The sequence below is a fragment of the Ambystoma mexicanum genome, chromosome 1p (assembly GCF_040938575.1).
Source record: "Ambystoma mexicanum isolate Mex_15411 chromosome 1p, UKY_AmexF1_1, whole genome shotgun sequence".
Classification (NCBI taxonomy): domain Eukaryota; kingdom Metazoa; phylum Chordata; class Amphibia; order Caudata; family Ambystomatidae; genus Ambystoma; species Ambystoma mexicanum.
The window spans coordinates 1,380,006,611-1,380,034,469 of NC_090921.1; the positions used below are offsets into that span (position 1 = coordinate 1,380,006,611).

Consider the following 27,859-nt stretch of genomic DNA (forward strand, 5'->3'; position numbering starts at 1 on the left):
TGTTGGGCGAGACTCTTCTGCTGCCAAAACCATGACTTGCTGTCTTCCTTTTTTCCCTTGAACGTATTGCTGCTTCCCCATCAATCCTGCTCTTCAGCTACAATTCCTTTCATTTATGGGGCTTACTGCTTCTTTTCTAGTGGTATGGTATGGTATGGTATGGCATTGCTTATTAGTAAAGTGCTAATACACAAAGCAAGTGTTTCAAAGCGCTCAAGGAGGGAGGGAACAGCAGTCATTCAGAGCCCTTGAATTTCTGAAGGATTCAGGACTGCACAGGCAGAATGGGTGCATGGTACAAGTGCATATAATGCGAATAACACAGACACTGTACATTTACGCTTGTTCCTCTGCTCAAATTTTACACAGGTAAAGCAATACCTGTGCTAATGTACGGTATAGAAATTGAAAATCCACTGGACTCCCCTCGAAGACAGAATTTGTAAGAAAGTTCTTAACTTGCATACGAATTGGGACTGCAATCACTACACTCGTATGGAGCATGGAAAAGGATTTCATTATATAGGTCAAACATGGTCCCGCAAAAAAAAACTCACTATATGCCGATGCTAAGAATTTAATGGGAAAAAATTCCAACCCTTTTCTAAATGAACTAAGACAGGATGTAATGTATCTGTTCAATTACTGAATTGTTTCATTGTTGGAAAAAGATTTGGTAGAAAACCCATTGAAAGTAAAGAAAATGGTGACCTTGAATGATTATTGAATCCAGGGCTTTGTTTGTTAATAAGAAATGTTTTGAATCCATGATACCTTTGGATAAACCATTGGGATATTAGCCATTTTGTCTTAGAAAGTTCCCTAATTGGCATTGGCGCTTGAATTTTCTGCGATTTCGAATGAACCTTGTAGTTACCCGGGATTTGCTTAGGAAAAGAAACAAGGGATCCCAAATGGATGCTGTATGTAATTTATGTGATCTAAAAGTGACACAGAATTTGAAACACCTACTGATGATATGTCCTGCTACCTCTGGACAGAGGACAGACCACTTTTTACGTTTTGTCCATCACATACACTGGCTGTCAACAGCGGAATTTTGGCTTCGCCTCTGGGAAGGGAAAGAGACATTTCTGACATTGGAGGTGTTAAGGTTCTTAAAGGAAATTGAGCTATGTATAGCATGCTGAATGATTATAGCTTTCCATTCTAAAAAATCAGGTACAGGTATAGGCTATTATAGCTGATAAATGGTGATATGTAAATTAATTTGTTCAAATTTGAAGACATTGAGAAGTTTCGTCTTATGTATGAAGAGATTGATATTTAGTTTTAGCTTTTATTTTCTTTGTTTTTACTGTTTTCAATTTCTTTTATAGGTTTATTTGTAATTTTTTTTCGTTTTATGTTTTTATTTTGTTTGTACTGTATTGGATATAGCTGTATTTTGTGAAAAGTCAAATTCTGACTGATACAAATAAAAAATAAATAATACAAATAACAGTGTAGAGAACAGCAAATAGGTCTGACGACGATTATGCAGTTTTTCCAAGTGCATTGAGGCACCACCAGGCAAGGAGGGGCGATCAGGGAAAAACAGACAGATGATCTTCAAAGCATGGTGCATTTATATCGAGCAAGTGCGCAGACAGGTGCAGGAGAAGGGATGACAAGTGCAGGGGGGTGGAGCAAGTGCACTCAGTCAGTCAGAAGTGCGCGTAAGTGCTGAGAGATGCCACTCTCAAGGGTCATTGACCAAGTGCAGTAACAATGAGGCAAGTGCAGGCTCTGAGGTACACCAGCAGCCAGTCAGAAGGCTGTGCGGAAAAGGAGGGAGAGAGGGATAGAGCGGAGAGAAAGGTTAGCAGGGTAGAGGGAGAGAGAAGGAAGAGGAGAGGAGGAATGTCTTAAGGGGTTTCCGGAACTTAAGGAAATCAGGCTCAAGATGAGTGTGGCAGGGGGGCTATTCCAGAGCGAGGCCCCTGCAGAGGATAAAGATCTCCCTCCAAATCTCTACTTGGAAAACCGACTCACTTGCAGAAGGTTGGAGTGAGATGAGGGCTTGGGAAGGACAGTATTTAGGTAGGCATTGTTGCAGATATGTAGGTCCCAGAATCAAGAAAGCCTTGCGGACAATGCAGAGGGTCTTGAACTTGATCCTTGCAGGCACCAGGAGCCAGTGGAGGGATTTCAGCGTCGGAGAGATGCAGTCCCTGGGCTTGAGGCCAAGGATAATTCTTGCGGTTCTGTTCTGGATGTATTCTGTGTCAGTCCTGAGGCCTTAACCGTGCTACTTTAAAGTATATCCTCATTTGGATATTCACACTCCAGGAGACTTGCTCCTGATTTCCGGTAGTCTAGAACCCATTGCAAAGTCTCCTTAACTTTTCTTACAAGTGTGCTCTAAGACCAAGTGCTGTTTGTTACCCAATTTTTTGAGTCCCCAACATGCTGCCTCATATCTTATACACTCTTTAGTCTCAATGCATCAATTCCAACACACCTTGGAGTTCAGCGTAACATGTCCTTTCACCTCCTGCATTTCCTTGTCATTCTGTAGGGCCTGCCCGCGTCTTTCAGTTCATGGTGCAGTTTTGGGATTTTCTGCTTTAATTTCAGATTCCATTCGCTGTAGGTTCATCTTGTAATACAATGGTGCTCAACTTTCATTATAAGAGCATCCAGTCATGCTGTTGTTCTGTACTCTATTTTGCCATTGTCAAGCTATATCACTTTTACAAGAGGTCGTTATGAACCTTCACATTCCAATAGTTGAACACGTTTCTTTTCATACCGGTGACTTCAAAGGCATGTATGTAAATCAGCTGTCGGAACAACGCTGAATACACTTTATGTTAATGTAATTTGGCATATCTGATTTATGCCGGATTTTGCTGTTCCCCTGATGACCCTGGTTCCTATATCAGCGAGTCTGCTACTGCCAGTGTTTTTGCTGTTGTCTTTTTTGGTAATCATTTTGGGTGCTGACCCACCGATCCTCTAATTCTTTGTCCCCAATTCCATGCTTCCTTGCTATCAGCACCATCTGTTAGTGAACGCAAGTCACGAGCGTTTGTGTCTTTTCAGAGTTGACTTTAGCAGATGTGACAAATCCCAGGCTATTGTCACTGATCGATGGGGGAAGTCCCTGCCCATGAGGCCAGGAAGGTGAAGCCACTACCCGATCGTCCACCTTGGGGTGGTACTCAGCAGGTGGATCTCAAGGGGAGGGAAACCCTCCATGGAACCAGTGACTATCACCTTTGGAGAACGCAGTGTCCCCACCTCCTTTATTTATGTCCCCTCCTTCCTTTCACCCCACTTAGTAGGCTGTGGTCCCCCACACCTCTATATATCTGTGTGGAGTTGAGGAAACTAAGTCCCAACAGAATACTGAGTCGAAGAAGAGTGCTACTGAACTCTATGATGATCATCAGTTCAGTACTGTGGCAATGAGAAAGGATGGAGCAAAGAGAAATTCCTAGAGGAACCAAAAGACGCAGTCTAGTTGCTGAAAACTGCCTATTGGTTATGCAAAGTACAAATTAGAAGGACTAGACCATTTGTCAAGCATATCCCAGAGGAACCAAGAGCGAAGTTGGAATGCTGCAGACAGAGAGACACAGGAAGAAGCTGTAGATCGGAAGACAGTGGAACAGAAACACGGTCTCTAAGGGTGCTGCCAAGAACCAGCAGACTACGAGAAACAGAATATAAACCAAGTACGTGGAAGATTTGGACACCTCTTGGAGGGAAGCTGCTCAGCCCAACTCATTAAAACTGAAGCAGGGACACAGACCACTGCAGGAGCTGAGAGAGGAGGATCGGAAGGTCACCCAGAGAGTCAGAAGACCCCAAGCAGGAAGCCACGCAGCGGGAACCCGGAAACAGGTACGGGTGTTGCCTGGGTCCATGAGGGAGGCTGGGGACTGAACGAGGGCTAAAGAGGGCCAGGGATCCGATACAAATTGAAGCTGATGATATATGGGTTCAAAGACACTAAGAGAAATATAAAGACAGACATATGCTGCATCGGTAAACATTTGGCAGGAGAGTAAACCAAGTGTCCCGGAAAAGCCAATACAAAGGGGTCTGGGACCCAATCGAACCACATAGGCAAAGCAAATTAAACGTGTCGGAGTCCCAAAAGAAATTCGAGGGCAAAGAAAAGCTGAAACTAACTTTATAAAATATCCTATATGGAACAGTACCTGGCAGGAGAGTACACCAGGTCTGTTCAGTTGGACATTGAGTGAATCAGGGGTAGGGAATTCGCAAAAGCAACACACCAGGGACTTGGACCCTTATGAATTTGGGGAAGGCCCACAAAACCAAAGCACAAGGGTTAGGGACCCAGACAAAAGCAAATAAGCACAGTCAAGAGGCTGAGGCCCCATAGCAAGTCAGGGAGAACCCAAATGAATATAAAGGGGTCTGCGACCCACACAGAAGAGAAAGGAGTTGCAGAACAAGTCCTGAGATGCCAAGACAGCCCAGCGGGATCTGGGACCCATGTGAAAGTGAAGGAAGAAGTACACGAAGCTGACACAAGGGGCCGAGGACACATTGCCAAAGGAAGAGCCATTTTCTAGAATTCTGAGTTCTACAGTCAAGTCTGTCAGGATAGTGCACCAGACTTGGCGCTACAGTTTTGAGTTGAAGACAAAAACAAGGGTACACGGCTCCACCCAACCCCCCTTTGATAGTTGAGAACAGTGTTTAAAGAGTCACTCATGTTTTCATACCACAAACTGAACCTTAAAGGGGCTGTATCCAGAACGAGAGAAGCCTCCTTCTGGATCAAGAAGACACAGTTTTCCTTAGTTAGTTTAGTGTAAGGGACGGAAATAGGTTTGGGCACAGGTCAGTGGACATTATATGGACATTATATGTTTGACAAACATCCTGACAGTCTTTGATGTTTGGCTTGAGGCAGGGAAACCCCTCTTAGAAATTGGGCTAGATAGGTCTTTCCTTTTCTTTATTTTTATAATAAAAGTCTTTGCCAACAAGCATGCCACCACTGTGTCAGACTCTTACTTCTGCACCTTACACAGCATATTAAGAGAGGTCAGTGTTTTCCTGCCAGTGTATTCACAAGGTACCTTCATACATACGGTACAAGCAAGTGAAAGTACATTTATTTACATCTTGGTTGTTAGCACTTCATGTGTTAGCCTGAAGTAGCTTACTATGCTGCTCATCTAGATTTTTGTTCTCCTCCAAGATGTACCTTCTGAAGGCACTGGAGAAAAACTGCTTCATGGTCATTTGCCTTTATAAATATGATCAAAAGTGTTTTGGTTGTAATTTCCACCATTGATTAGGAGGATCCAGTAGTACCCTATGACAGACAGACTCATTGCACATTTCTTTGCAGGAAATAGCACTCCCTGCAAACATCTTTCTATATTTCTTTTAACTTTCCATAGTCCCTTAACATTATTGAACATCACAGATCCAATCTTTCCAGGGATAGTAGTAGGTTTTGTCATTTGTTCTACCTTCTTTAATATTTGGTCCAATTACCTTGTCAGTTCCTGGAATAAACAAGGGATGTTAAAACATTATTCTCTGTTCCTGGACATCTTCAGCACATAGCATTCTCTACCTGGTTTGCATTAAAAGATCCCTGTAGGGTCTTCGACTTTTTTCTGGGCTCTTAATGCATCCATGACAATGTAATCACTTAATTGCAGTATGAAAAAGCTGACAGTGAAGTCCTGCAATAATAGCAGTTGTCATAAGCAAGATATAAGCAGTTAACATCCAGGTGTATGTCTTTTGTTGGCCTGAGCAATGAACCCCTTATGTATGTATACTTTCACAAATCTATCCATGGTAAGTAACCATTGTATCAATCCTCCACTATCCAACTATGCAATCTCTTGGTCTGTCTTTTAGTTTCAGTCTTGGGTGGAATCAATGTTAATACTAAATGTTCTCTTTAAGATCTATTACACATCCAAAACTGCTATATTCCTTCACACTGGCTGGATTCATTCCTACCCTATTTGGACAGATTTTGAGACCAAGGAGATTACTGATTTTTGGCGGCCAGTTGTTTTTCTTTGGATTCCTGCCTACTTTTAATTTTCCTCATAGCAGTCAATTTCTAGCTTTTACATTATATTGGAGATGGGTATGTCTGACAAATTGTATTTATTTATTGTTTGCTTGTGTTATACTATAAGAACATACTGTTCCAAAACACCCACAGGTCAGGGTGGGAATTACAATACAATATTGAGAGCAGAGGGGAATGAGGGGGAGGGACGAACCTACTATGCCTTGTGAGTATTCAAAAGGTACAAGTGCAGAAAGGAAGAAGGAAGAATGGGTAAGTGATGGGGAGTCCAAGCTCGTGGGTGAGCCATGGGCAAAGTGCTAGGAATGTTGAGTGCTACACAGCCTGGGCCGCGGGAGGTGGAACTGGGAGTCTCCAGGGTGGAGGGTGGGCAGATGCAAAGTACTGTGGATAGACAGGTGCTGGGTGGAATTGGTGTGGGAGGGCAAGGCCCCAGCGATGCTTAAGGGCCAAGGACACCAATACAGCACCGGTGAGATTAGCAAAGGTGAGAAGGAGGGAACAAGGAGGAAAAGAGGAAGGTCTTAAGGAGCTTCCAGAATTTGATATGGTCCTGCTCAAGGTGCAGGGAGAGGGGGAGGCTATTCCAAAGGAGGGACCTTGCAGAGGAAATAGTGCAACCCCCTGCCCTCTGTTTAGCAAAACCCTTTACACACAAGGAGTTGGTGCCAGAGGAGCGAAGTGGTCTGGAGGGAGAGTATTTAGTGAGATAAAGTTGATGATTGTGTGGTCCCCTGGCCCAGAGAGCCTTGTGGATAATGCAGAGAGATTTTAATGTAATCCGTGCAGCAGCTGGGAGCCAGTGAAGACTTTTTAGTGCAGCAGAGATGCGGTTCCTGGGCGTAAGACCAAGGATACATCTCACTGCCCTATTGTAGATAAGCTGAAGGGGTTGCAGAGTGAAAGAAGGCAGATTCCGGAGGAGGTTGTTACAGTAGTCAAGTCTAGAGAGAACCAAGGCTTGAGCCACATTGTGCCTCTGAGGGAAAGTGAGAAAAGGTTGAATTCCTTTGAAAAGGAAGAGCTGATAGTTGGACTTCTTGGCAATGTCCTTAGTGTGAGGGAAGGAGAGAGAAGAGTCGAAGATGACTGCAAGGTTTCTTCTTCAGTTGAAGGTGAAGGGGGAGAGCCCAAGGAGGCAGGCCAGACTGAGGGGAAGAAGGAGGGAGCAGGCGTCGCAATGGCAAGGATCTCAGTTTTACAGGTGTTGAGGCAGAGATCATTGGGGGTGCACCAGGACTGCATGGCAGATAGGCAGTCATGGGTGAAAGAGGGTCAGCAGGGAGTCTGAAGAAGAGGTGTGTGTCATCTGCGTAACACTGGAAGTTGGAGGAGACGGTGGAAATGAGGCGATCAAGGTAGCTGTTAAAGAGCCAGGGGGAGAGTATAGAGCCCTGGGGGACACCACAGGAGGAGAAGGACAGAGGGGAGTAGAGGGGAGCAGGATGACTTGAAAAGAGTGGTTCGTGAGGAAAGAGGACAGCCAATCCAGTGCACGTTCCAAGATACCAAGTGTATCATGGAGCCTTTGTATGAGGATGAAATGCTTAACTGTTTCAAATGCAGAGGAGAGTGAGAAGGATAAGTACAACTGGGGAATTGGAGTCAAGAGATGCAAGCAGTTCTTAAAGAATGTTCAGAAGAGCAGTTTTGGTGCCTCTGGATGCTCGGAAACCAGATTGATTGTCGTGGGGGCCACCAACAAGGTCACAAGGTCAGTGTGAGAGTTAAGACGGGGCAAAGCCAGCTTCTCAAGAAGCTTCCCCAGGAAGGGGTGATGGAGATAGGGCGATAGCTGGCAGGGCAGGTAGGGTCAGGGGAAGGCATTTTCAGGAGTGTGCGGACAAGGGAGTGCTTGAGGGGGGGAGGGAAATGATCCAGTGGTGAAAGAGTGATTGCAGAAATCAGCGAGAGCAGAGGCAAGAGTGCCAATGTTATCATTGATGGTCCTGGATGAGCAAGGGGAGACCTGTTTAGAGGAGACCTTCATGTAGCTGACAACTCTGGTAACTTCCTCGGGTGTGACAGGAGAGGAGGAAAAGGAGGAAGGAGAGGGCAGGGGGGATGTGAGGAAGGATGGAGAAGGATGGGTTGAGAGGGAGAGTAGAAAGGGTGGTCAGAATGTCCTGAGTTTTGGTGGCAAAGTGTGAGGCCAGTGCATTGCAGAGGGCCTGGGATGGAGAAGGGGAGGCAGAGACTGCAGAGGGTTTGGCTAGCTCCCTGCAAATTTTGAAAAGTTCAGCCGAGTTATTGGTAGCACCTGAGACCCGTGCCTGAATGTAGGCTCTTTTCTTTGCATCAATGGCGAATCAGTATTGGCATTGGAGCAGGTGGCAGGCCAGTTTATCAGAGGATGAGCCAGAGGTTTGCCATTTCCGTTCTGCTGCCCTGCACTTTTGTGTCAGAGCTGCAAATTTGGTGTTGTACTAAGTGTTACGCTTAGCGGCAGGTTTCAGACGGATCCTCATGACTGGGGCAAGGATGTCAAGAATGTTGGTGATGGAAAGATGGACGTTGCTGAGGGCAGAGTCAGAGGTGGGGGGACTGAGAGGGTGAAGGTGGAGGCGAAGGCAGATGCAGTCACTCGTTTCATAGGGTGAGTGTTAATGAACGAGTTTGGAGCTGCTTTGGGGGGGGGGGGCGGTCAGGGGCCCAATGGGACCCAGATGAGATGAGAGAGAGTGGTCTGTCCAGGAGAGAGGGTGATTGATGGGGGGTGAGAGAGAGAGAGATCACAGTGTATGAGGGCATCCAGAGTGTGTCCAGCTGTGTGGTTTGGCCCAGAAGGGAGAATGGAGAGGCAAAGTGAGGAGCAGAGGGTCAGTGAATAGAGTGGATGCAGAGCAAGGAGAGTCCATTTGAATGGTGAAATCACCCAGAAGGAGAAGGTTAGAGGTGAAAAAAAGAGGAGTAGAGGTCAGCCCATTAAGAGAGGAATTAGGAGGAGGTGCCTGGAGGACGGTAGATGGTAGCGATGGTCAGGGTGGAGGTGGGAAAGGTGACCAATTTTCAAACTAGGCTTTCAAAAGGAATAGGTCGGGGTAGGTAAAATGGAAGCAGGAACCCACTCAAGGAAGATTAAGGCAACCCCCCCCCCGCCAGAGCGGTGAGGTCGAGGCTTGGAGATGATCTTGAAGCCATCAGGGAGGAGGAAGTCAAAGGCAGTGACTGAGCATGCATTGAACCAAGTCTCGGTAAGGGCGAGAATGTCAAGGTCAATGTCTTCAAGAAGGAGACAGATGTCAGAGGCGTTTTTGTTGGCTGAGCAGTCATTAAGAGTCGCCAGGAGGAGGTGGTCTGTGCTTTTGTAGGATTTCTGAGGTGGGGTACAGGGGCGTGGTACACCATTCAGAGGAGGGAGTGAAAGGGTAGAAGGGGGAGATGCAGGCAACTTCTTTGTATTTTCACTTTCCAATCTCCCTGAGATTCAGCATTCAGTTAATCAGGCTTGCTGAAAGTCCACACTTCTGTTTTTTATCGCATGGACACCTTGCCATTTCTCTCTCTTCCAAGGGCTTGGCTCATCACCAGTTCACCGGATCTACTTACCCCACGTTTTACTTTGAGGGCCTGCATTGCTGCAACACTATACAAGGAAGGAGGTTAATTAAATAGTTTTTTTGTTTGCTGTCAAAAGAGTGATGATGCAAGTATAAAGATAAAGATGGGGTTGAGAAGATGGCGTACAGATGCAAAAGCTGTAATCCTGAGAGGTAATAATGGACAATTACGTTTTTGTGACATATAGAGTCACGCACTGTTCCCATGGCCTAAGAGTCTCCCAGGACCTTTCTGGAGCCTGCTGCGCGATACTACAGCTTCACCTGTTTCTTCTCCCCATTCCATTGCAGACTCCTGCTTGCCATCACAGATCTTCTTTTACCTTCCTTTTTTCAGTTCTGTCTCTTGGGCTCTGCAGCACTCTCAATTGCACTCAGTGCCCTGCTGTGACCTAGCTCTCGTCTTGGTATCGGCAGATAGAGCAATGTGTGCAAGTACCCCTGGAGCAGAGACATCATGTTTGGAATTCCCCAATGTGCAGCTCTACATTTGGTACTCCAAGGGGATCTTTCTCCACACCACTCATCTCTTGTCTGTACTTGTTTGCATTTCTCTTACATGCCTTTGGTGTTTCCCGTCTTTCATCCATAGCCTGGCCTGCCAATTCCACCATAGCTGCTAGTTTAACTTTCCCTTACACATATACTATTCTGAAATTAAGCGATAGAGGCAACACAAGTGGGCTGTATTGTAGGCAATGACCCTCGCTGAAGTTAGTGGTCCAGAGACAAAAGTGAGGGCCTCAACTGCGAGCAAACTGTACCTAGCACACAAAATAGCCCGCTGGTAATGACTGTAACGCTAGTGTGTACTGTGACAGGTGCAGGTGCTTGGCCCCGTCAAGGTTGGATAGGGGACCCTCTCAACCTGTAGCAGTAGGCCTACCAAGGGATTTGGCAGTGCCCGCCCTGACTCAGTGGTGGAGTGAGGGAGTTGGGAGGGCCACAGTATATGCCCCCACTTTCTATGCCTAGTAACAGATGGGTACTACCACCATCAACCACCCAGTGCCTGTCTTGCACCATGCTGGCCATTGTTCTCTCTTTTCACTTCGAGAAAACAGAAACCATTGCAGCGGAGGGGAAAACACCCACCCCGCGAGAGACAGATACAGCAAAAAACTCTGAGGTGACAGAACATTTGGCGCTACTTTAACAAGAAGGATGCTTCCACGACACAGGAAACAAACGCTGAAATCCACAATCATTACACTGAGCAGCCCTCACGGTAGTCTACAGATTGGCCCGGGGAACCAGGTTAGCAAGAAAGCCAAGAGAAGGTGTGGTTGAAGTTGTGGTTGCCTTGTGTCATGAGGCAACATGACACAAGGCAATAAAAGTGGAAATGGGAAGTGTGGGCGGTTTGGGTAAGGTCAAAGACAGAGGAGGCAGACCAATCAGAAGAAGGACGGTGGAATGGAGCATGGAAGAGACAGAGTGTCTTAAAGGTGAGGTATTGGTTTCTGAGAGGAAATGGAATTTGTGTGTGAGAGCGTGTGTAAGGAGAGTGAGGGAGGCAAGTGCAGCTTAGTGAGATAGTATGATAATACAGGAGTGAGTATGAGAAGTGTGGGTGAGAATGAAAGAGTGCTGAATATAGGCCGGGACAGAGGAGGAAAGTAATGGAGAGTATAGAAGAGGGGCAGAGAGTAGTGCAGAGGAGTCTGCGGAGTATAGGAGACTAGAGAGGAGAGTATAGGGTCGTCGAAGTAGTAGTTGAGCGAGCCGACCACAGAGCGAGAGAGAGACAGGAAGAGAGTAACATGGAGTTGTGTGAACATTGGATGAACAGAAGGAGTGAGAGAAAAGGGAGAGAAAGTAGAAAGTGAGAGGAGGAGGGAGCGAAGTAAGAGAAGGAGAGAAATACAAGGGCACGAAACAGGGAGACCAAGTGAAACAGAGCAGTTGAAAAAGGCACCACATCTTATTGTGAGACAGTATTATTCCTGAGGGATTAGGTTGGATAACATCGGGAAGAGGGCAGAGGGAGGTAGGGAGGGAGAGAAAGTGTGTGAGGGAGGGGACAGGGTAAGAGGGCAAGAGGGGTAGGGAGAGAACAAACTCATCAGGGGCTTGGACCTAAAACATGTGGATTGCAGCCAGGGATCAGAAGCAGAAAAACAGGGGTGGGTCTTGGGTAAGTGGTCAGGACCACGGAGCCAGAGTTAGAAGGCTGGGATGGAGATGGGTAATGAGACCACATGGACATGATATTTACAACCAAGCATGTTGTGACAACTGGCATGCTAGGAGCTGGAGCCACACCAAAGCTGCTTGCTTCCCCCCACTTACCAGAAGCCACTGCTGCCGTTTACAGTGCTTATGGTGCTCTTGATGCACCCCTGATACTACTGCATCTCCCTGACCACTTCAAGGTGGGTGCCAAGCTAGGGCCAGCAATGGTCCAACGAAGCACCTTGGGTACACCAGCACTGGTATTGGGCTGCAAGGAATCCACAACACTTGACAGCAGTGGTCCCCTCAACTGGGTACACCAACATTGATGCCCCCCAACACAGACACCCCAGGTCACGGTTTGACTTAATCAATACATACTTGTTTCAAGCACCATCAGCATGATAGGTCACTCCCAACTCTTTCCGCTAGCCACCAGTGGATGAATAGACTATTTCAACCTAGCTGGTTAATTGGACTGTGTTCTCTATGTTCATATTATTGGCGTATTCAAACTAGCACCTCTCTATAAATACCTAGAGTATTTTTAGCTGCGTTGACTTTTGTTTCCTGCCTAATGTGTTGCCCATTAAACTAGGTTTCTTTAATTCCCTCATGAATCTGATCTTACCTTCTCCATTAACCCTGGGATACCCGTGTCCATTTTTATCCATGCCAGCTGACTGATTTGGAGTTGGACCATAGGGAAAGTTGATGTACCATGCAATTAAGTTCCATGCTTTTCCTCCTTAGGTAGCTTACTTTCACACCAGTGTATTATAAATGCATTTGAATAAAATGATGGTAGCACCGCGCGCAATACATAGCTCAAATGTGATGCAATTAGCATGTCTACCTGGACCATTAAGGCTGTAAGTGTGGAAAAAGAGTGCTTGTAGGGAGTCCTACAACTACTCCATCCTTTGTTAGACCTCTTTCATTTTCAGTTAACTCACTTGGTCTAGCTTGGGAATGTATTTTACTGTTTACGCCATCTGGATGGGTGTCCACACAGGGCCCAATTTTGATAGGTCTTGCCCAACGTGGGGGATAGGAAGCCTGCAGCGGCACTAGGAAGGATTTGCAATGGCAGTATTTACAGGTGGGGTAGCAGTTCTTGAAGGGCAGAGACATGAGTCTTCCGTAACAGCTCAATTGGCTTGTTTTCAGGCATATAACCAAGTATCACTTTTATTGTGTGTTGCACTGCTGGTGAGTTAACAAAAAAACTCAAAGCTGCCACCAGGACTTGGACCTACCCCGCAGCTTTGACAGGCTGCAACTTAGCGCACAAAGCTATTGGCTTCAGGTCAAAGAGGAGAGAACATTTATATTTAACACAATTGTCAAGAAGTTGCTTGTGGTGTTGTTTTGCGATGTTAAGAATATATTTTTCTGTTTCTTATAACCATACTTCACTTAGCTCAATGAGCTATGCTTTGGCTCTCGAATGAAAGGACAACTTCGAAGGCCAGATCGAACCCCAGTTCAACGCCAGTACAGGATCTCAGGGTTTGCATATTAAAGTGCTTTTTTCAGAATGTGTTTGTCCATCACCTGATCAAAATTCAGGTGCTAAGCAAAAATGGTGCTGAGATGATGAAAATTGATGGTGCATGCAAGGCTTATTCTTTGAACTGTGTCAGTTTTAAAAGCAATTTTGCAATTTTGTAAAATGTCTCTAAAAAAACAGAAATGAAGTACTAATGTGGCTTAAAAATCAGCCCACGATACTCCCTTGCTTTTAGCCTTATTTCCTATGTCTCGCCACCCATTCACTGAGTTTCACTGTAGGGAACTCCGAGTGCTTGCACAACTTTCCGCTCTCTCTCCAGGGAAGTACCACTGCTAGGAGTTTCTCTGTAAACAGTCTCCCGTTATCTTTCGACATTATGAGCAGTTCTCCGAGGCATTTAACAATGGGAATATGGAAGAATGCTCTTTTGCAAAGAATGCATTACTTCCCCGATACAGCTGACATATAAATGCATAAATTAGAAGACAGAGATTTTAAGTGGTACATTGGAAACCAAAAAACGACAGAATTACTACACCAGTAATTAGTGTTTTGAACCACCACGCGTGCAATGTTGGTTTACCTGGCAGTTATCAAATAAATGCAACAGCTCCCTCATGAAAAATAATATATAATGCCTGCATCTTACGGAGAGAGAATGCCACAGTGAACCAGTATCTTCTGTGGATGAAAACAAATCCTGACAGCTCTTAGGATAACTGCTGAGAAGCGCGCATAGAGCCTGTGGATAAGCTACAGATTCTTATGCGAAAGCCAACAGAAAGCACACAAATGAAAAGACAGTTAACATACCAAAGCTTTTTGCTGCCAGCTCTTCTGTAGATCCTTTCAATGTGATCAAGAACAGTACCTGGATGTGGAGTGAAAGAACATCTTCACATTGTGAAATATTTTAAGATGCAAATAAAGCTCTGTGTGAAATCGCTGACATTATCTGTGTAGCATTTTAGTGTAAGCTATCATTCTGAAATTAATAAAATTACAGTAAATCTAAAACAGATATTCTACTTATTCCAGCTTTCATCTAAACTGAAGTACGGTGTTTCACTACTACGAAACTTGCAAATCATGATTTCTTTCAATATCGTCTTTTTGAAACACAAGACGCTTATTTTTTGTAATGTTCTTTCTAATTGAATACAAAATTCCTTCTTCATCTTTGAAATGTTTTCCAGGTGCAGTGTGGTCCGAACATGTTTCTCCTAGTCACTTAGTACTATCACATTACACGTCTCTGCACAGACTTCTTCAGGACATCCGTTACATCCATTGAAACGGAAGTGATGTCTTCAATACATTTACAGTGTCACAAGAGCCCTGTAACTTCAGTTCCACTCTTTTTTTCCCTGGGACGCAGATGCTAAGCTAGAGCAATATGATCACATCAAAATGATTAAAAACAATTTCCGAACCATCTTTAGAGGTTTAAGTGGGAGGGTAAATGAGAAATCAGTGGGAGGATGTCCGCAGCCTTCAGAAAGTATGTTAACAAAGGAAAGTAATTTATTCTTCTAATGGATTCATTCCTCCCACAGATTCTTCATTTTTGAAAGACTCAGAAAGCTATAACCATGACATGCAGGGAAGAGTCTGAGGAAATTCTCTAACTAAAGAATTCTTAAGCAAAGAACACCCGACTTGAGCTTCTTCACCAGTTCTTGTCAAGATGGTAGTACTTTGTGAACATGTGAAGATACGCCCACATTGTAGCATGACAAATATACAGCTATCAAACCCATCTATGCAAGGTAAAAGTGGCTACCTATCCTACCGCAGAATGAGTCCTCAGACCTTCAGCAATGTCTTTCTTTACACCTGTGCAGCAGGTGTTAATGTACAAAATGACAGCCGACACATCAGTTTTGGCAGTATATGTGTATGGAGAAAAACAAGGGGGGGTCCAGAGAGTCCCGCTGCCGGCCATTAGTCCCGGTTTTGAGAGTATTACCCAGATTCTTTAGCCCACTATCTCTTTCACAGAGGAAAAATATTCATAACATATCAGTCTTTGCCCTGCCCTGGGGCAGTCCAGCACTGAAATGCTAGGCAATTCTCCTCTGAACAAGAGTACCAACAGCAACCTCAGAGATGTCTTTCGGTCTGGTTGGACCTCATCATTAGTGTGGAGCTGTGCCTCTCTGAGAGCAGTGAGCAAGGGGTCCATGTCTGTATTACCCGAGTAACTGTGGTTGAGGATGCACCGACAACAAGAGTGTATCCGCCTCCATCTGTCTATACTTGGCATCGAGGCAGCGACTGACAGGTTAGGCTGAGAGTGGCTTGAGCCACCCCTTCTTGGTCAGTGCCACGACATCGTCCTCCATCAGGATACCCGTCTTGGTAGGGGGTCTTAGGGTGAGGAATTCTGCCAAGACCCCTCCTCGGGCTGCTTTACCTCGGGTTGAGGAAGGCCCAAATATTCTGCCAAATATGTAAGCCTGTTGAGGGAGACCTTTGCTGACGACGGCGTGTCAGGGTCCTCCTCCTCATCAAAAAAGTGTGTCCGGCTGGTCCGGAGCGGGTGAAGGGGTGCTGGGCGCCGTGGGCTGAGGTGTGGAGACCGGAGCCAGAGGCTGTTGCGGGACCGCCTGTGCTGTGGGAGGCAGGGGAGCTGGAATCGAAGGAGCCGGCAGGGGCAGCGGGGGCTGCGCTGGCACCTGAGGTGCCGGAGCCATGGGAGGAATGACTATGGGCGCCGGTGGAGTGACCGGAGGGAGCAAGTCCCTGACAGCATCCCATAGGATGGCCCCCATCTGGGGGGTTCGTATCAGCACCAAGAACCTTTTGAAGAACCTGTCTTCGGAGGCAGGAGATATTGACGGAGTGGTTGGGGGCTGCTGGGGCCGGAACTCACTCTGTCTAGGTTGCAGGGGGAACCTGCCCTGTGCTGCTGATGGATAAACTGTAGGCTGCATACTTGGTTGACACCAGTCCCACCTTGGAACTCGTTCACCCGCCTGCTCTGTTCCTAGGAGTGGCATCGGACGAGCGAGCATGTTGTCTGGCACGGCAGCCATTTTGTTGAGCTGCGTGCCATGTGCTAAAGTCGTGGTGCATGGCTCCCTGGGCCCAGCCTCCTCCAAGACTCTTGGTGTTGGAGCATGAGGCCTCCAAGGCACCACCAGTCTAGGCCTGGAAGGCATATTGCCCTCGGCATTGTCGCCGGCAGTGCTGCATGCAGGCACACCCTCGGTCATAGAGCCGGTACTATGGCGTTGACCCTCGGGTATACAACCAGTAAAAGAACCTTGTGGTCCCTCGGCACTGATTCCGGAAGGATCTGACGACCCCTCGGCTGTTACGGGGTGCGATGGAAAATAGTGGCCCTCCTTTGGGCCTCGATCTCTGTTTGACAAATTTATTCAAGCCCTCTGGAGGCCACCCACCCATCAAAGTGCTCCCTCCACCTAGCTATCCTATTTTTCCGTGCACGTGGAGTCAGTGCATTGCACGTGGTTCAACCTTCCCAGCCGAGGTCAGGGCCAAGGCAGCGGAGGCAAAGAGTGTGGGGGTCAGACATAGGCAAGAGCCCCTCACAGGCTGGACACCTGCTCAAGCCCGCTGAAGTCAACATGCGCCGGGGAGGAGTGTGACCCCGCAGGACCAAATACCTGAATGACAAATAAAGACAAAAAGATAAAAGAACAATCCGGGGAAGAGCTTGTGGAATTAAAGGGCAGGGCCAAACCCAGGAGCGCTGGTGAAAACGGCCCGTTCCCGTCGATGTGGAAAAGGGGACTGAGAAGTGGCGCCTGTGGGTGGAGTCAGGGTAGCGCATTCTCCCAGGGGCGCACCCTCGCGCACCACCAAATTTAAAGGGGAAGAAGGTTTTTCTGATGAAAAAGGTTCCGTCTCCCATCCCTACGAAGGGACGCCCATGCAGTATGGAGGAAAGGGGAGGGGCGTAAGAGTATATCAGATGTTTTATATGCTCTATGTGAATCATGCATATATGGAGACTGAATAGGCTTCCGTTTAAAAGTGGTTTTCAGAATTTTACAATCAGACGGTTTTGAGTAATGGCAGCAAGCCGTCAAGAACTCTGGAATTGAGGGATTTTCCTTATAACAAAGAGAACTATATTGCTTCTCTCCCTGTGGAGTCACCACTCTCCCCTGACAGCCATCTCCTCCCATGTGATCCACACTCCGAATACCACCCCTAGTGTCAGGATCAGCTAGCGACTGCCTTCCCCAGGCCACATGGGAGGACACGTCAGGCTGGGCATCAGTGATGACACTGCTGGATTCATACTACCGACAGTCTATACATGATACTCTGAATACTGATAACTCATAGATGAAGTTTTTCAGAAACTCGTACCTTACAATGTTTCACAAGATGGTGGCTGGGGGCCCGGTGACTGATATAAAAGTATTTATTGTTTATGACCTGTTGCTGTGAGAGATGGTTATCACCTTGCTCTTTGCTCCATGTTAATCAACTCCGTGTATGGGAGTTTCAGAAATCTAAAACACCCCATTTCCACATTTGCTTTTGTGTTTTATTCTCAAAAACAGCCTGCAACCAGTTAATTGGAGTGACTTTTTGAAGCTTAAAGATTGCCTCATTTGCTCTTAACAGTTTGTTCTTATAATATATGCCAATTGAGTGATTGGAGACCTTATGGGCTTGGAACCCATCTGTTTTAAAGATTGTAATGGCTGTCTGGTTATCACCTACTTATCAATCAATGTCACTGCGGGAGGCCTTTCATTTAGTATGGGCTCTGGGAGGCCTTATGATCCCTTAACCTAATGAATAACCATTATTGAAACATCATCTTATATGGGTATTACTCCTTTACTACCAAAAACGAAATGTTGAATGCGCAATTACTGCACATTCGGCAGAACTAAAAAAAAGAATACCAAACAAGGGGAGCGGGGCTTGCAGGGGTGTTCCCCACTCCGCGTGTATGCAGAAAAATGGGGTTGGAGGCTGCAGGATTATCCCCTACATGCATTGGGTGGACGGCAGCAAAAAATAAAGTTCGGCAAAAAAAAAAGAGGAAAAAAGGACCATGCAACGGAAGTATGTACCCACTTTTGGGATAGGAAACGTCCGTCCGAGGGTGGATGGGCGAGTCTCGGCACTGGAGAGAAGGTAAGTATGCAGACAGAAGGTAAGTATAGTTAGAAAGGTTGCGAGTAGGGCGAGTGCCGGAAAGTGTGATCTATGTGATCACTGCACGCTGCAGTTTTCGGATTCGACATTTGCATCTTCGAAATTACGGGGCTCACAATGATCACATAGATCCTCCTATATGTATACTAAATGTTTATCGGTACTACACATTTTTATCTAGAGGATAGGGCCCTAAGTATGGTTCTTAATTTGAGTAATCTGTCAGTGATTTCACTGGATCTTTATATTTTGATTCTTTTAAAGAGGACTAGGCTTGTTTTTGAATGATTATTTGCCCAGCAATAGGCAAGAGAAAAGCAAACAATTTCCCTACAGCCAACTGCAGGGATTGGCATGCTGGATGTGTTTCGACTAAACAAAAAAACAGGAGAGATAGAAACCCTGATAACTACTGCAAAATCCAATCTAAGCTCAACCATTTTGGCCTGACGCAATGCTGGAGAATCTCCCCTCAAGCATTGCGATGCACGAAAGTGGAAGGCACAGTAGCATGACCCTGTCAAGAAGGGATGGGGACCCCTTGCAGCATGGGGTAGGAGGGCTCCTAGGGAGGAAACCAGAGCCATTCATATCCCGAAGGGGGGAGGTGGCTGTTGGGAGGGACTCGGTCCCTGGCCCACCCCTTTGTGTCTGTCTGACCGCTGATAGTACTACTCTTGATTAATATATACCTTTCTCACATGATGCTGGCCTCTAGAAAACTACAGAACACAGCATCCCCAGTGAGAGAAAGAATAACCTCCAGCGGAACTGCTGCTACCCGTGTGACCTGTAACCTGTGAACTGCAATCGGCAATGTATTGAAGAGAGGCACAGTGCAAACCTATGAGTCACAACCAGCAATGATAGAGATGTAGACAGACGTTGGCAGCTGTAGCGGTGCAGGGGGACATCAAAATAGATAGAGACGTAGTGAGGCTGGCCAGGAGAGAACAAGTGGACAGAGGAGAACCGAGGAAGATGTCACACCCAGCAGATGACAAAACAAGGAGCAGACCAGAAGAAAGAAGGAACAGAGAAGATGGAAGAAAGAAGTAAAAGTGAAAAGAAGTGGAGTGGATAAAAGGGAGACAGAAGGAGAAAAAGGGTCCTGAAAAGAAAGGCAGAAAGGAAAAAGAGTCAAGGGAAGGATGAATGTTGCTGAATTTGAAGGCAGAGTGGTGGAAGCAGATAGTAAGAACATGCAGCCAAAATGAAGTAGGAAGGAAGAGTTATGCGACGGTGCAGAGAAAGGAGAAAGACAAGAGTGCCAGAAGAGGGAGACTTTGAGAGGACGAGGCATACAAGGTTGCGGCCTAGCTCGTCCTTTGTAAATAGGCTGCCTAAAACCTTTCTTGTGTTAGTGCCTCTACCTCTGGGGGAAATGAGTATGGCGCGGCCCAGCTTTTGCCAGTTCATCTGTCTAGGTAGATTGCTTTCTTTGATGTCTCTAAGCTGACGTGTCATCAAATTGAGCAATTTGCAGCCCGGCTAACCTAGGGTGGAAATAAAAACCTTTATTTTGTTACAAATGGCAGTCACGCGAAAGAAAAAAAAACTTTAAAAGTCAACAGAAATCACTCCAGGCGCCATATTACACTGCAGGACCGAAGGTGTGCCATCATGTGTCCTGAAAGGAAAAAAAACACAAGAAAATACAGCAGTCACTTCAAATGAATGCCGTGTGCCTGGGAAAGTGAATGCCTACCAGTGTCTGAATAAACAGAACAAGCCTTGTCACTCCGAAGGACAGCTTATGATGAAATAAGCATTAGTGCCTCTGCTTTCGAAAAAGAGACTGACAAAATGACAGCCTGCACTTAGGCTACTTCAAGAAGCTACACTGCAAACCACGGGTAAAGCCATTTTCCTCGACGATTAACGACATACTCAAAAATGAAGAAATCATTATATGATACTCTGAGAAAAAACACGTTAAAAGGAGCTCATCTGTTAAACAGCTGCTGCTACTCGAAACTCTTGATATCAAAAGTGTATTTGCAGACAAAACTTTGTAAGGGCAACTATCGGCACCACATTGTACACATTCATCTATTGTTCGTGGACACAAACTACGTAAAAGTAATTGGAGGACATGTTAGGATAGAGTGTGCATTAAGGAGGCAAACTCACCTTCTTTGGTGATAAAATTGGGTCCTTCTCTCTTGTATAAAATACTCAGCAGGATGGCTTGACTTGCTAGACAGCTGCAGTCCTTTGAAATCAAAGAGGTATGGTTAGCAGCAAGGACTCTCATTCCAAGACACATGATTAAAGGGAAGGCATGGCCAGCTGCAGTGGAATACAGAATGCAAATGCACACTAGTAATAATGCCAGCTCTCCACGCAAAGTTATATGTAAAAGGGCGGTCCCACATGGATGCTGCAGTCCCTATCTGCATCCCTTCCCGGATGTCATTTCACCAAAATGCCAGGGGTAGAGGAAGTGACATCAAACGACCCTTGATCTCTGATGGCATTACAGAAACTGATGTCATTTGACCCCACCCCGAAGTGAAATCACGGGAAGTGATGGAACATGACATTTCACCTCTTGACAAAACAGGAAGTAGAATCATATAGCATTGTTTCTAAGTACACTAGGAAAAATATGGTTCCGATATCACTGTAAAGTGATATACATTTCATACAAGAATGGATCACCATATGTATCATTAATATCAGTGCGTATAGGCCTGTATTACCAAATCACTGTGAATGCAAGCAGACGTCCAAGGCCAAACGATGATGATGTGTTATTATATAGCACTTACGCTTAAGCGCTTCATATAGAACAAGTATACATACAATATTACCCAACCTGTGTTGGTACTCATTTATCAACCTCATCCGGATGAAAGGCTGAGTCGACCTTGCTGGGATTTGTACCTCCAACCTGCCCATGACACACACACTGCAGCAGCGAGCCCTCAAGCCACTGCGCTATCCCACCGCCTATAGCTATCAGAAAACAAGCTACTCGAGAAACAGAGAGCAAAATGCTGCTGGCCAAAGCTCAGGAGCCTCAATTTATTTTAGGGGTAGCAAGGGAGACCACAGGCATAGCAAGGGAGTCCACAGGGGTCGCAGGTACGACCCCTGGCTACCCTTAAATGACATCCCTTTATCCCTTGATGAAGGCAATACTTACGGCGCTCCATGTATTCTTACCATGAGCACCCTGGGGTGGCTGTCTGCATTAGCACCACCGCAGACATACAAGGTACACCCCCAAAGTCGGATTGCATGTGCGCATTTTATATCAATTCAAATCATCTGCTCAGCAGGAGGGATCCATTCATTTGCAATAGGCACGCCCAATGCAATTAAAATTACACTCTCAATACCTGTAAGGCTAGGTGGCATTCATTTGATATCACTGAAGGGGCCATGTTCCCCTTCTTTAATAGCAACACACAGCCTAAGCATGGCAAACATCACAACGTGCTGCTTGCTTTTGTAGAAACACAAAGAGCTCCGTCACTTTGTGGTGATTTCACCAAAACAAAAAGGGAAAAGGAAGACAGACTAAACACTATTTGGCCCATTCCCGATTAAATAATGGGAAGCAACATCGAATTCACTTTATCCCAATAACTTCACTAGAACTTCAATCAGATAGCCTATGACTCAGATGAAATCAAAGGAAGCAGAAACAAATAGTTACAAGAAGTGTAAAACGAATATATAACTTCAAAATGGTACAGAATCAGGTATAGGATATGGTATGTTACTGAGATTTCTATCAGACACCACTGCCATTGCCATGGTCACCAGGTGGTCTGGCCAGTGGTGCTCTCCTCCATAATGGGAGTGGGGCGCCAACCCACCTGAACCCTTGCCCATTATGGAGGAGCCGAGCCAGCCCAGTGTAAACACTGGGCACTCCCTCAGCTGCGTTTTGCAGCTCAGGAATCGATCATGGGCTGGCTTAAACTAGAATGTTTTCGTCAGCCCTTTCAGAAACTGGATCATAAGAGGCATCTTGAAATAAGAGCCTTTCTTCGGTGTGTGTTTGAAGATTGACAGCGCTGCCAAAAATCATTTAAAGGTGGCTACCTGCAATGATGGAGTAAAAAGGAAAGCACCACAGGTGGGTTGCAGGAGAAAGGGTCAATAGCTTTTGCTCTACACCAGGTGCAAAATGTGTTCCAACGGCAGCAGTATAGGGCTTTAGTTGCTGGTTTTCTACCCGAAAGCAACACCTCCATAACGTCTTCCAGAAGGTCCCAGTGTTTATATTTTAGCCTCTCAGAAACCAGGCGTGCAGGTTCAGCGTTCTGATTCCTGGATGAAGAAGATGGAATCCCTCTAAGGAGAGCAGATCCACTTCTGCGGATGTCGGAATGTAGGGCAGATGGACATGTCCAGAAGGTCCGGGTACCACATTCTCCTGGCCCAATCCGGAGCAATCAGGATCATGGATTTCTCAAACTTCCACAATCTCCTGAGGACTAGAGGGAACGCATATAGGAGTGGAAAATCCAAGTACACCACTAGTTCGTCCCCCAGAGCTTCTCTGAGGAACTTCCCTTGAGCAGAAAAGGTTGCACTTCCTGTTGGAACTGGACACAAACAGATCCACTTGAGGGGTTCCCTGGAGGGTGAAACTCTCTGGAAGGAGTTTGTGGGAGATTGTGCTCTGCCTGCTCAGAGCGTCCGCCGTTGTATTCTCTTTTCCCATCTAAATGAATAGCCGACATAGATATCCTGTTTTGTTTTTTTAGAGCCCGAAACCAAAGCAGCATCGCCTCCTTGCACAGTGGTAGTGACCCTACACCTCCTCTTTTGTTGAGGTAATGCATAGCCACCATGTTGTCTGTCATTATCAGGACTGTCTTTCCCTGTATCCAAGGCAACAAGGCAATCAGCAGCAGTCTAATAGCCCTTAGCTCTAACAGGTTTAATTTGTAGTCATGATTCTGTTGGTGACCAAAGCCCTCTTGTGTTCAGATCGCTCCTATGTGCTCCCCATCCTATGAGAGAAGCATCAGTGACTACAGTTATCTCAGGCCAGGGTTGCCAAAAAGGTTCTCTGAGCAACAGGTTCTCTTTGCAGGCCTACAACAGGAGATCCTGTGCCACTATGCACGGAACCTGAAGGTCAGTCATACTGGCTGAGAACTGTGACCATTGGTATCTGAGATCCCACTCGAGGGACCTCATCCTTGGTCAGGCTTCTGGCACCAGAAAAATGCAGGCTGCCATGAGACCCAGCAACCTCAGAAAATCAAATGCCGGCAGATATTGGGCGTTCTGAAATTTCATAACCATCTGCAAGATATGCTGAGCCCTCAACTCAGGAGGAGAAGCCTTCCCCGAGGAAGAGTCCAGGACCACTCCAATAAATTTGAGCTTTTGCGAAGGTGTCACCTGAGAGTTCTTGAAGTTGAGGGAGAAGTTCTGTTTGTGGAGGAAGTGGCAGGTGCTGGTGATATGTTCCAGAGCCCTGTCCCAGAGAAGGAGCCCTGATCAGCCAGTCGTCCAGGTAGGAAAGATGTGAATCCCTCCTTTCCTTAGACTCGCTGCCGGCACCGCCATCAATCCTCAGGCAGAGCTAAGCCCAAAAGGTAGCATTTGAAACCGATAGTGAGTACTGCCAATGGTGAATCTCAGGTAATTCTTTAGCTTGGGATGGATAGGCATATGCAAGTAAGTGTCCTGCAGATCGAGTGACACCATCCAGTCTTGGAGCTGAAGGGCTTGGAGGTTCTGCGAAATAGTGTCCGTCTTGAATTTGTCCATCCTACGGAACTTGTTCAAGCGCCTCAGGTCCAAGATGGGTTGCAGTCCTTTGGTTTTTTGGGCACCAGGAACTAGGCGGAATACCAATCTTTGCTGCTCAGTTCTGCTGATGGTACCTGTTACATGGCACCTTTCTTCAACAGTGAAAGAATCTCCTGTAGGAGAAGCAGGTCTGAGGTCCAAAAAGAATGTTCGCTTGGGGGGCAATCTGGGGGCCTCTTCAGAAATGTAAGGCAGTATCCTTGGGCAATTGTCTGCAATGCCCATGCGTTCGAAGTAATGGAATAACATTTCTGCACAAGCTGAGTCAATCTGCCTCCCACAGGAGTTTTGTGAGCAAAGCGCTCAGAGAGGTGCAGATGCTGCTGAGGACAGGGATGAGACTGCTTCCTGGGTAGTCTCTCCACCACAACCTCTTGCTGTACAGGAATATATTCTTTGCCCTTGCCTTTGAAGAGCTTGGCCTCTAACTCTTTGACTAAGGGAAGAGCAATAGCAAAAGGACTGCCCCCTTCAACCTTGTGAGGACAGCTGTTGCTGCTGCTGGTGGATTGCTGCCCCAAATATTTAGCTGCAGCTTTGGAAGACTAACATTTCTAAGCTATCGCCGCCAGGGGATCAAATAAATTGGACCCATCAAAGGGCATATCTAAAAGTCTTGCCCGAACATCTGGAGCAAAACCGGACTTACGCAGTCATTCAAAACACCTGGTAAATGCACTGGATCCCATGCATATGCACAGGCTGTCAGATGCATTCAAACCTGACTGAACGGATTGCCGTGAAGCATCTTTCCCATTAATGGGGTTCCAAAACACCTCTCCAGGGGTTGAAATTGGAAGACGTGGAGCAGGAGCCAGATTGAAGACCACTGCTATAAGGTCATCCTGAGTGCTGTCTTTGGCAGTGCGACCACAACCCAAATGTTCAATAACCTTGTTCATTGCTGCCCTATATGCCGCATTCGCGTGACAATTGACACTAGGGCTCACAAGCTCAACCTCGGGAGAGGTGTCGAGTCCAATTGCGTCCTTAAGGCAGTAGACCAAGTCCTACATATGATACTCTTCTGAGTTAAGTTCCTCAGAGATGTTTGAAGCCTTAAAACGCTTGAAACTGAAGGGGACAATATCATCCTCGCAGATGTTTGAAGCCTTAAAACGCTTGTAACTGAAAGGGACAATATAATCCTCAACATCGTAATCAAAAATGGATGCGAAGAACTTGAAACAAATCAGTCTTCGACAGAGATTTATACCTCGACGCTGACTTATTGGTTGATGTCGACGTTGAAGGTCTCTTCGACGCTGACTCAGTGGTTAATGTCGACGTTGAAGGTCTCTTCGACATCAAAGCCTCCCTTGAAGAGGAGATCAATGTGATCTTCAACCCCGAAGAGGCCCGATGACATTCAGGTAGCCATCTCAGAGGTCTTCGGACTCAGGTTTTTGGGCACGCAGGTAGAAACCTTGGCAGATTTCCTGCCGGTCTTGAAGACGCAGTTGGGTCTGCAGCCTTACTTAGCTCATTCGAAGGAGCATGAAGAGCTTCCTTCGAAAATACCAACATTTTGAACCTGAAATCCTCCCATTCGACCATGAAGCATTTTTTTTTTTTGGGAAATGTAACTGCCACCTGTTGGAGAGGAATCTGATGAAAGAAAGCAGCGTCTTCAAAGACAGTGTTTTGGTCTTTGCAAGACTTATCACCCGTGGAACGCCGACGTTCGGAACACACTCTCTTGGAAGATTTGGAGGATGGAAATGTTGACCACGACTGACCTAGGGAAAGCCTCTCCCTCTAGGCCTTGTTCATCATCCATTGACAAGAGCCACACTCAACAACGTCATGGGCATCGCCAAGGCACCAGAGACAAATTCTGTAAAGATCTAAGTTTGACAGCACAGTAGACATTGTGAGAGAAAAAAAAGAAATCACAATAAAACCGCGTGTCAAAGAAAGAAATCTCAGAGACGAACTCAAACCTTTCCAATAGTGTCATGAGCATGCCGAAAAACAGAACTGAGGCAATATGGGCCATGATGAGTGCTTTTATACTATCATCGATATCACGTCCGGACGCAGGAATGGAAAGGTCATTGACACAGATTCCGTACAACGCCCCCTGCTGTCGGAAATTAATTTCTCAGATATGCAAAACAGGAAACTAATATCTAAGATGAGGAATACGTGGGAGGGCACAATCCATTAGAATATGGTGATATAGAGTCAAAGAAGTATTGAGGGGCAAGAATGTGGAAAAAATTGTAGATGAGTAGTGGCATTTTAAGAGGGGGCAATTGAGCATGGATAGTGTTGTGGAGGGCTGGAGGGTAGGACTCTGACAACAACTGGACAGGGTATGTCATGGGTTTTGGCCCATGTTGAATCAATAGACTGGGTAGATGTGGGGATGAGCTGTCGCTGCCCATTATTCTATCCCAGAACAAACTAAATCAATAGACTGGGTGGATGTGGGGATGAGCTATCGCGGCCCACATTCACGCCAGAATAGGAGAACTGCGCAATTGGCACAAGACCACTCCAAAGATACAACCTTCTTGTGGGGAATTCATTTTCTTAATCTGAAAAATGGTTGCATTACCAGTACTCACCACTATCAGAAAGCCGGCGTTTTAAAACCACCAGACTTTTGTGTGAAACTGAGCAAATGAAACAAAACCAGACCAAGGAAAGACTTGCTAAGAGGTGGATACAATGTAAAACTATATTCTGAAATGACTTGAAGGAAGTAATTATTTAATGTATAGGTAAAAATTGTCAGTTTGATTTGAATGTAGAAAACTGGGAACAAAAAGTGACATTTAGCTGAAACCTGGCTTAATGAAACTGGATTCTGCCTGACAACTACCCCCGACAGGAGTTAAAACCTGCTCAGCCACTCTTCCCCTTGCCAAAAAGGAGTTGTCACCTCTCTGATTAGATTAGGGGTGGAGCAGCTCGGGACTACAGGGAGTTGAACAAAGGCCTGTCCTGGGCTCAGGCAAATGTTATATTGGGGGCGTCGTATGTTAAGACGGATTTCTGAACTCTGTCCTGGTGACGCAGAAGTTCAGAAGGCCAACCTAATTACTTGGAACAGGGTAACCTCTGGACGAGCCAGACCAATCAAGGTAGCGATCGCAGCGGTCAAGACTAGGTCTCAAGAGGGGTGAGGGTGACTGAAAGCCCGCAATGAGCACACAAAGCAAGATCACTTACAAACTACTCCAAACAGTTGTTATATTAAAAATATATACACATTTATTCCAAGGCCTTTAAAACAATGACCGTAGCGAGAAAATCACAATATAACGATAGTAAACCAACACATATCATATCAACACAATATATATACAAATAAAACAAGTCTCAAGCGTTATATGCACGAAATGTGTAGTCCACCTAAAAGGGAGGGAAAACAGGCAGTGCGCAATAATGCTTAGACCCAGTTCGCCTTCAGAGGCACCTAACTAGATGGAAGTCCGAGCCCTGCGAAGAGTGGAGCCTTGTGCTCAAAAGTACCTGCACGCGCTGGTGCCAACGGGCAAAAGGAGAAGCTCTTCGAGGGAAATCAGGCAGTTCAGTTTAGTGCACAAAAGAAGAACAAGTTCCGCGACTCAAGCGCAGCCTCCACAGTAGGCAGAAGCAGAGCGCGAGTACGGA

At 46.1% G+C, this 27,859-nt stretch overlaps 1 protein-coding gene across 7 annotated transcripts in view; it reads right to left on the reverse strand.

The window, feature by feature from the left end:
* Positions 1–27,859, reverse strand: part of PHKB (phosphorylase kinase regulatory subunit beta) — a 2,092,963-nt gene that overhangs the window by 263,122 nt on the left and 1,801,982 nt on the right. For all 7 annotated transcript variants that reach the window (XM_069607056.1, XM_069607058.1, XM_069607055.1 and 4 more), the window contains 2 exons: positions 20,582–20,663; positions 14,114–14,171 (listed from right to left, as the gene is read on the reverse strand). In XM_069607056.1, the coding sequence (XP_069463157.1) occupies positions 14,114–14,171; positions 20,582–20,663 (140 nt within the window). The remainder of the gene's footprint in view (positions 1–14,113; positions 14,172–20,581; positions 20,664–27,859) is intronic.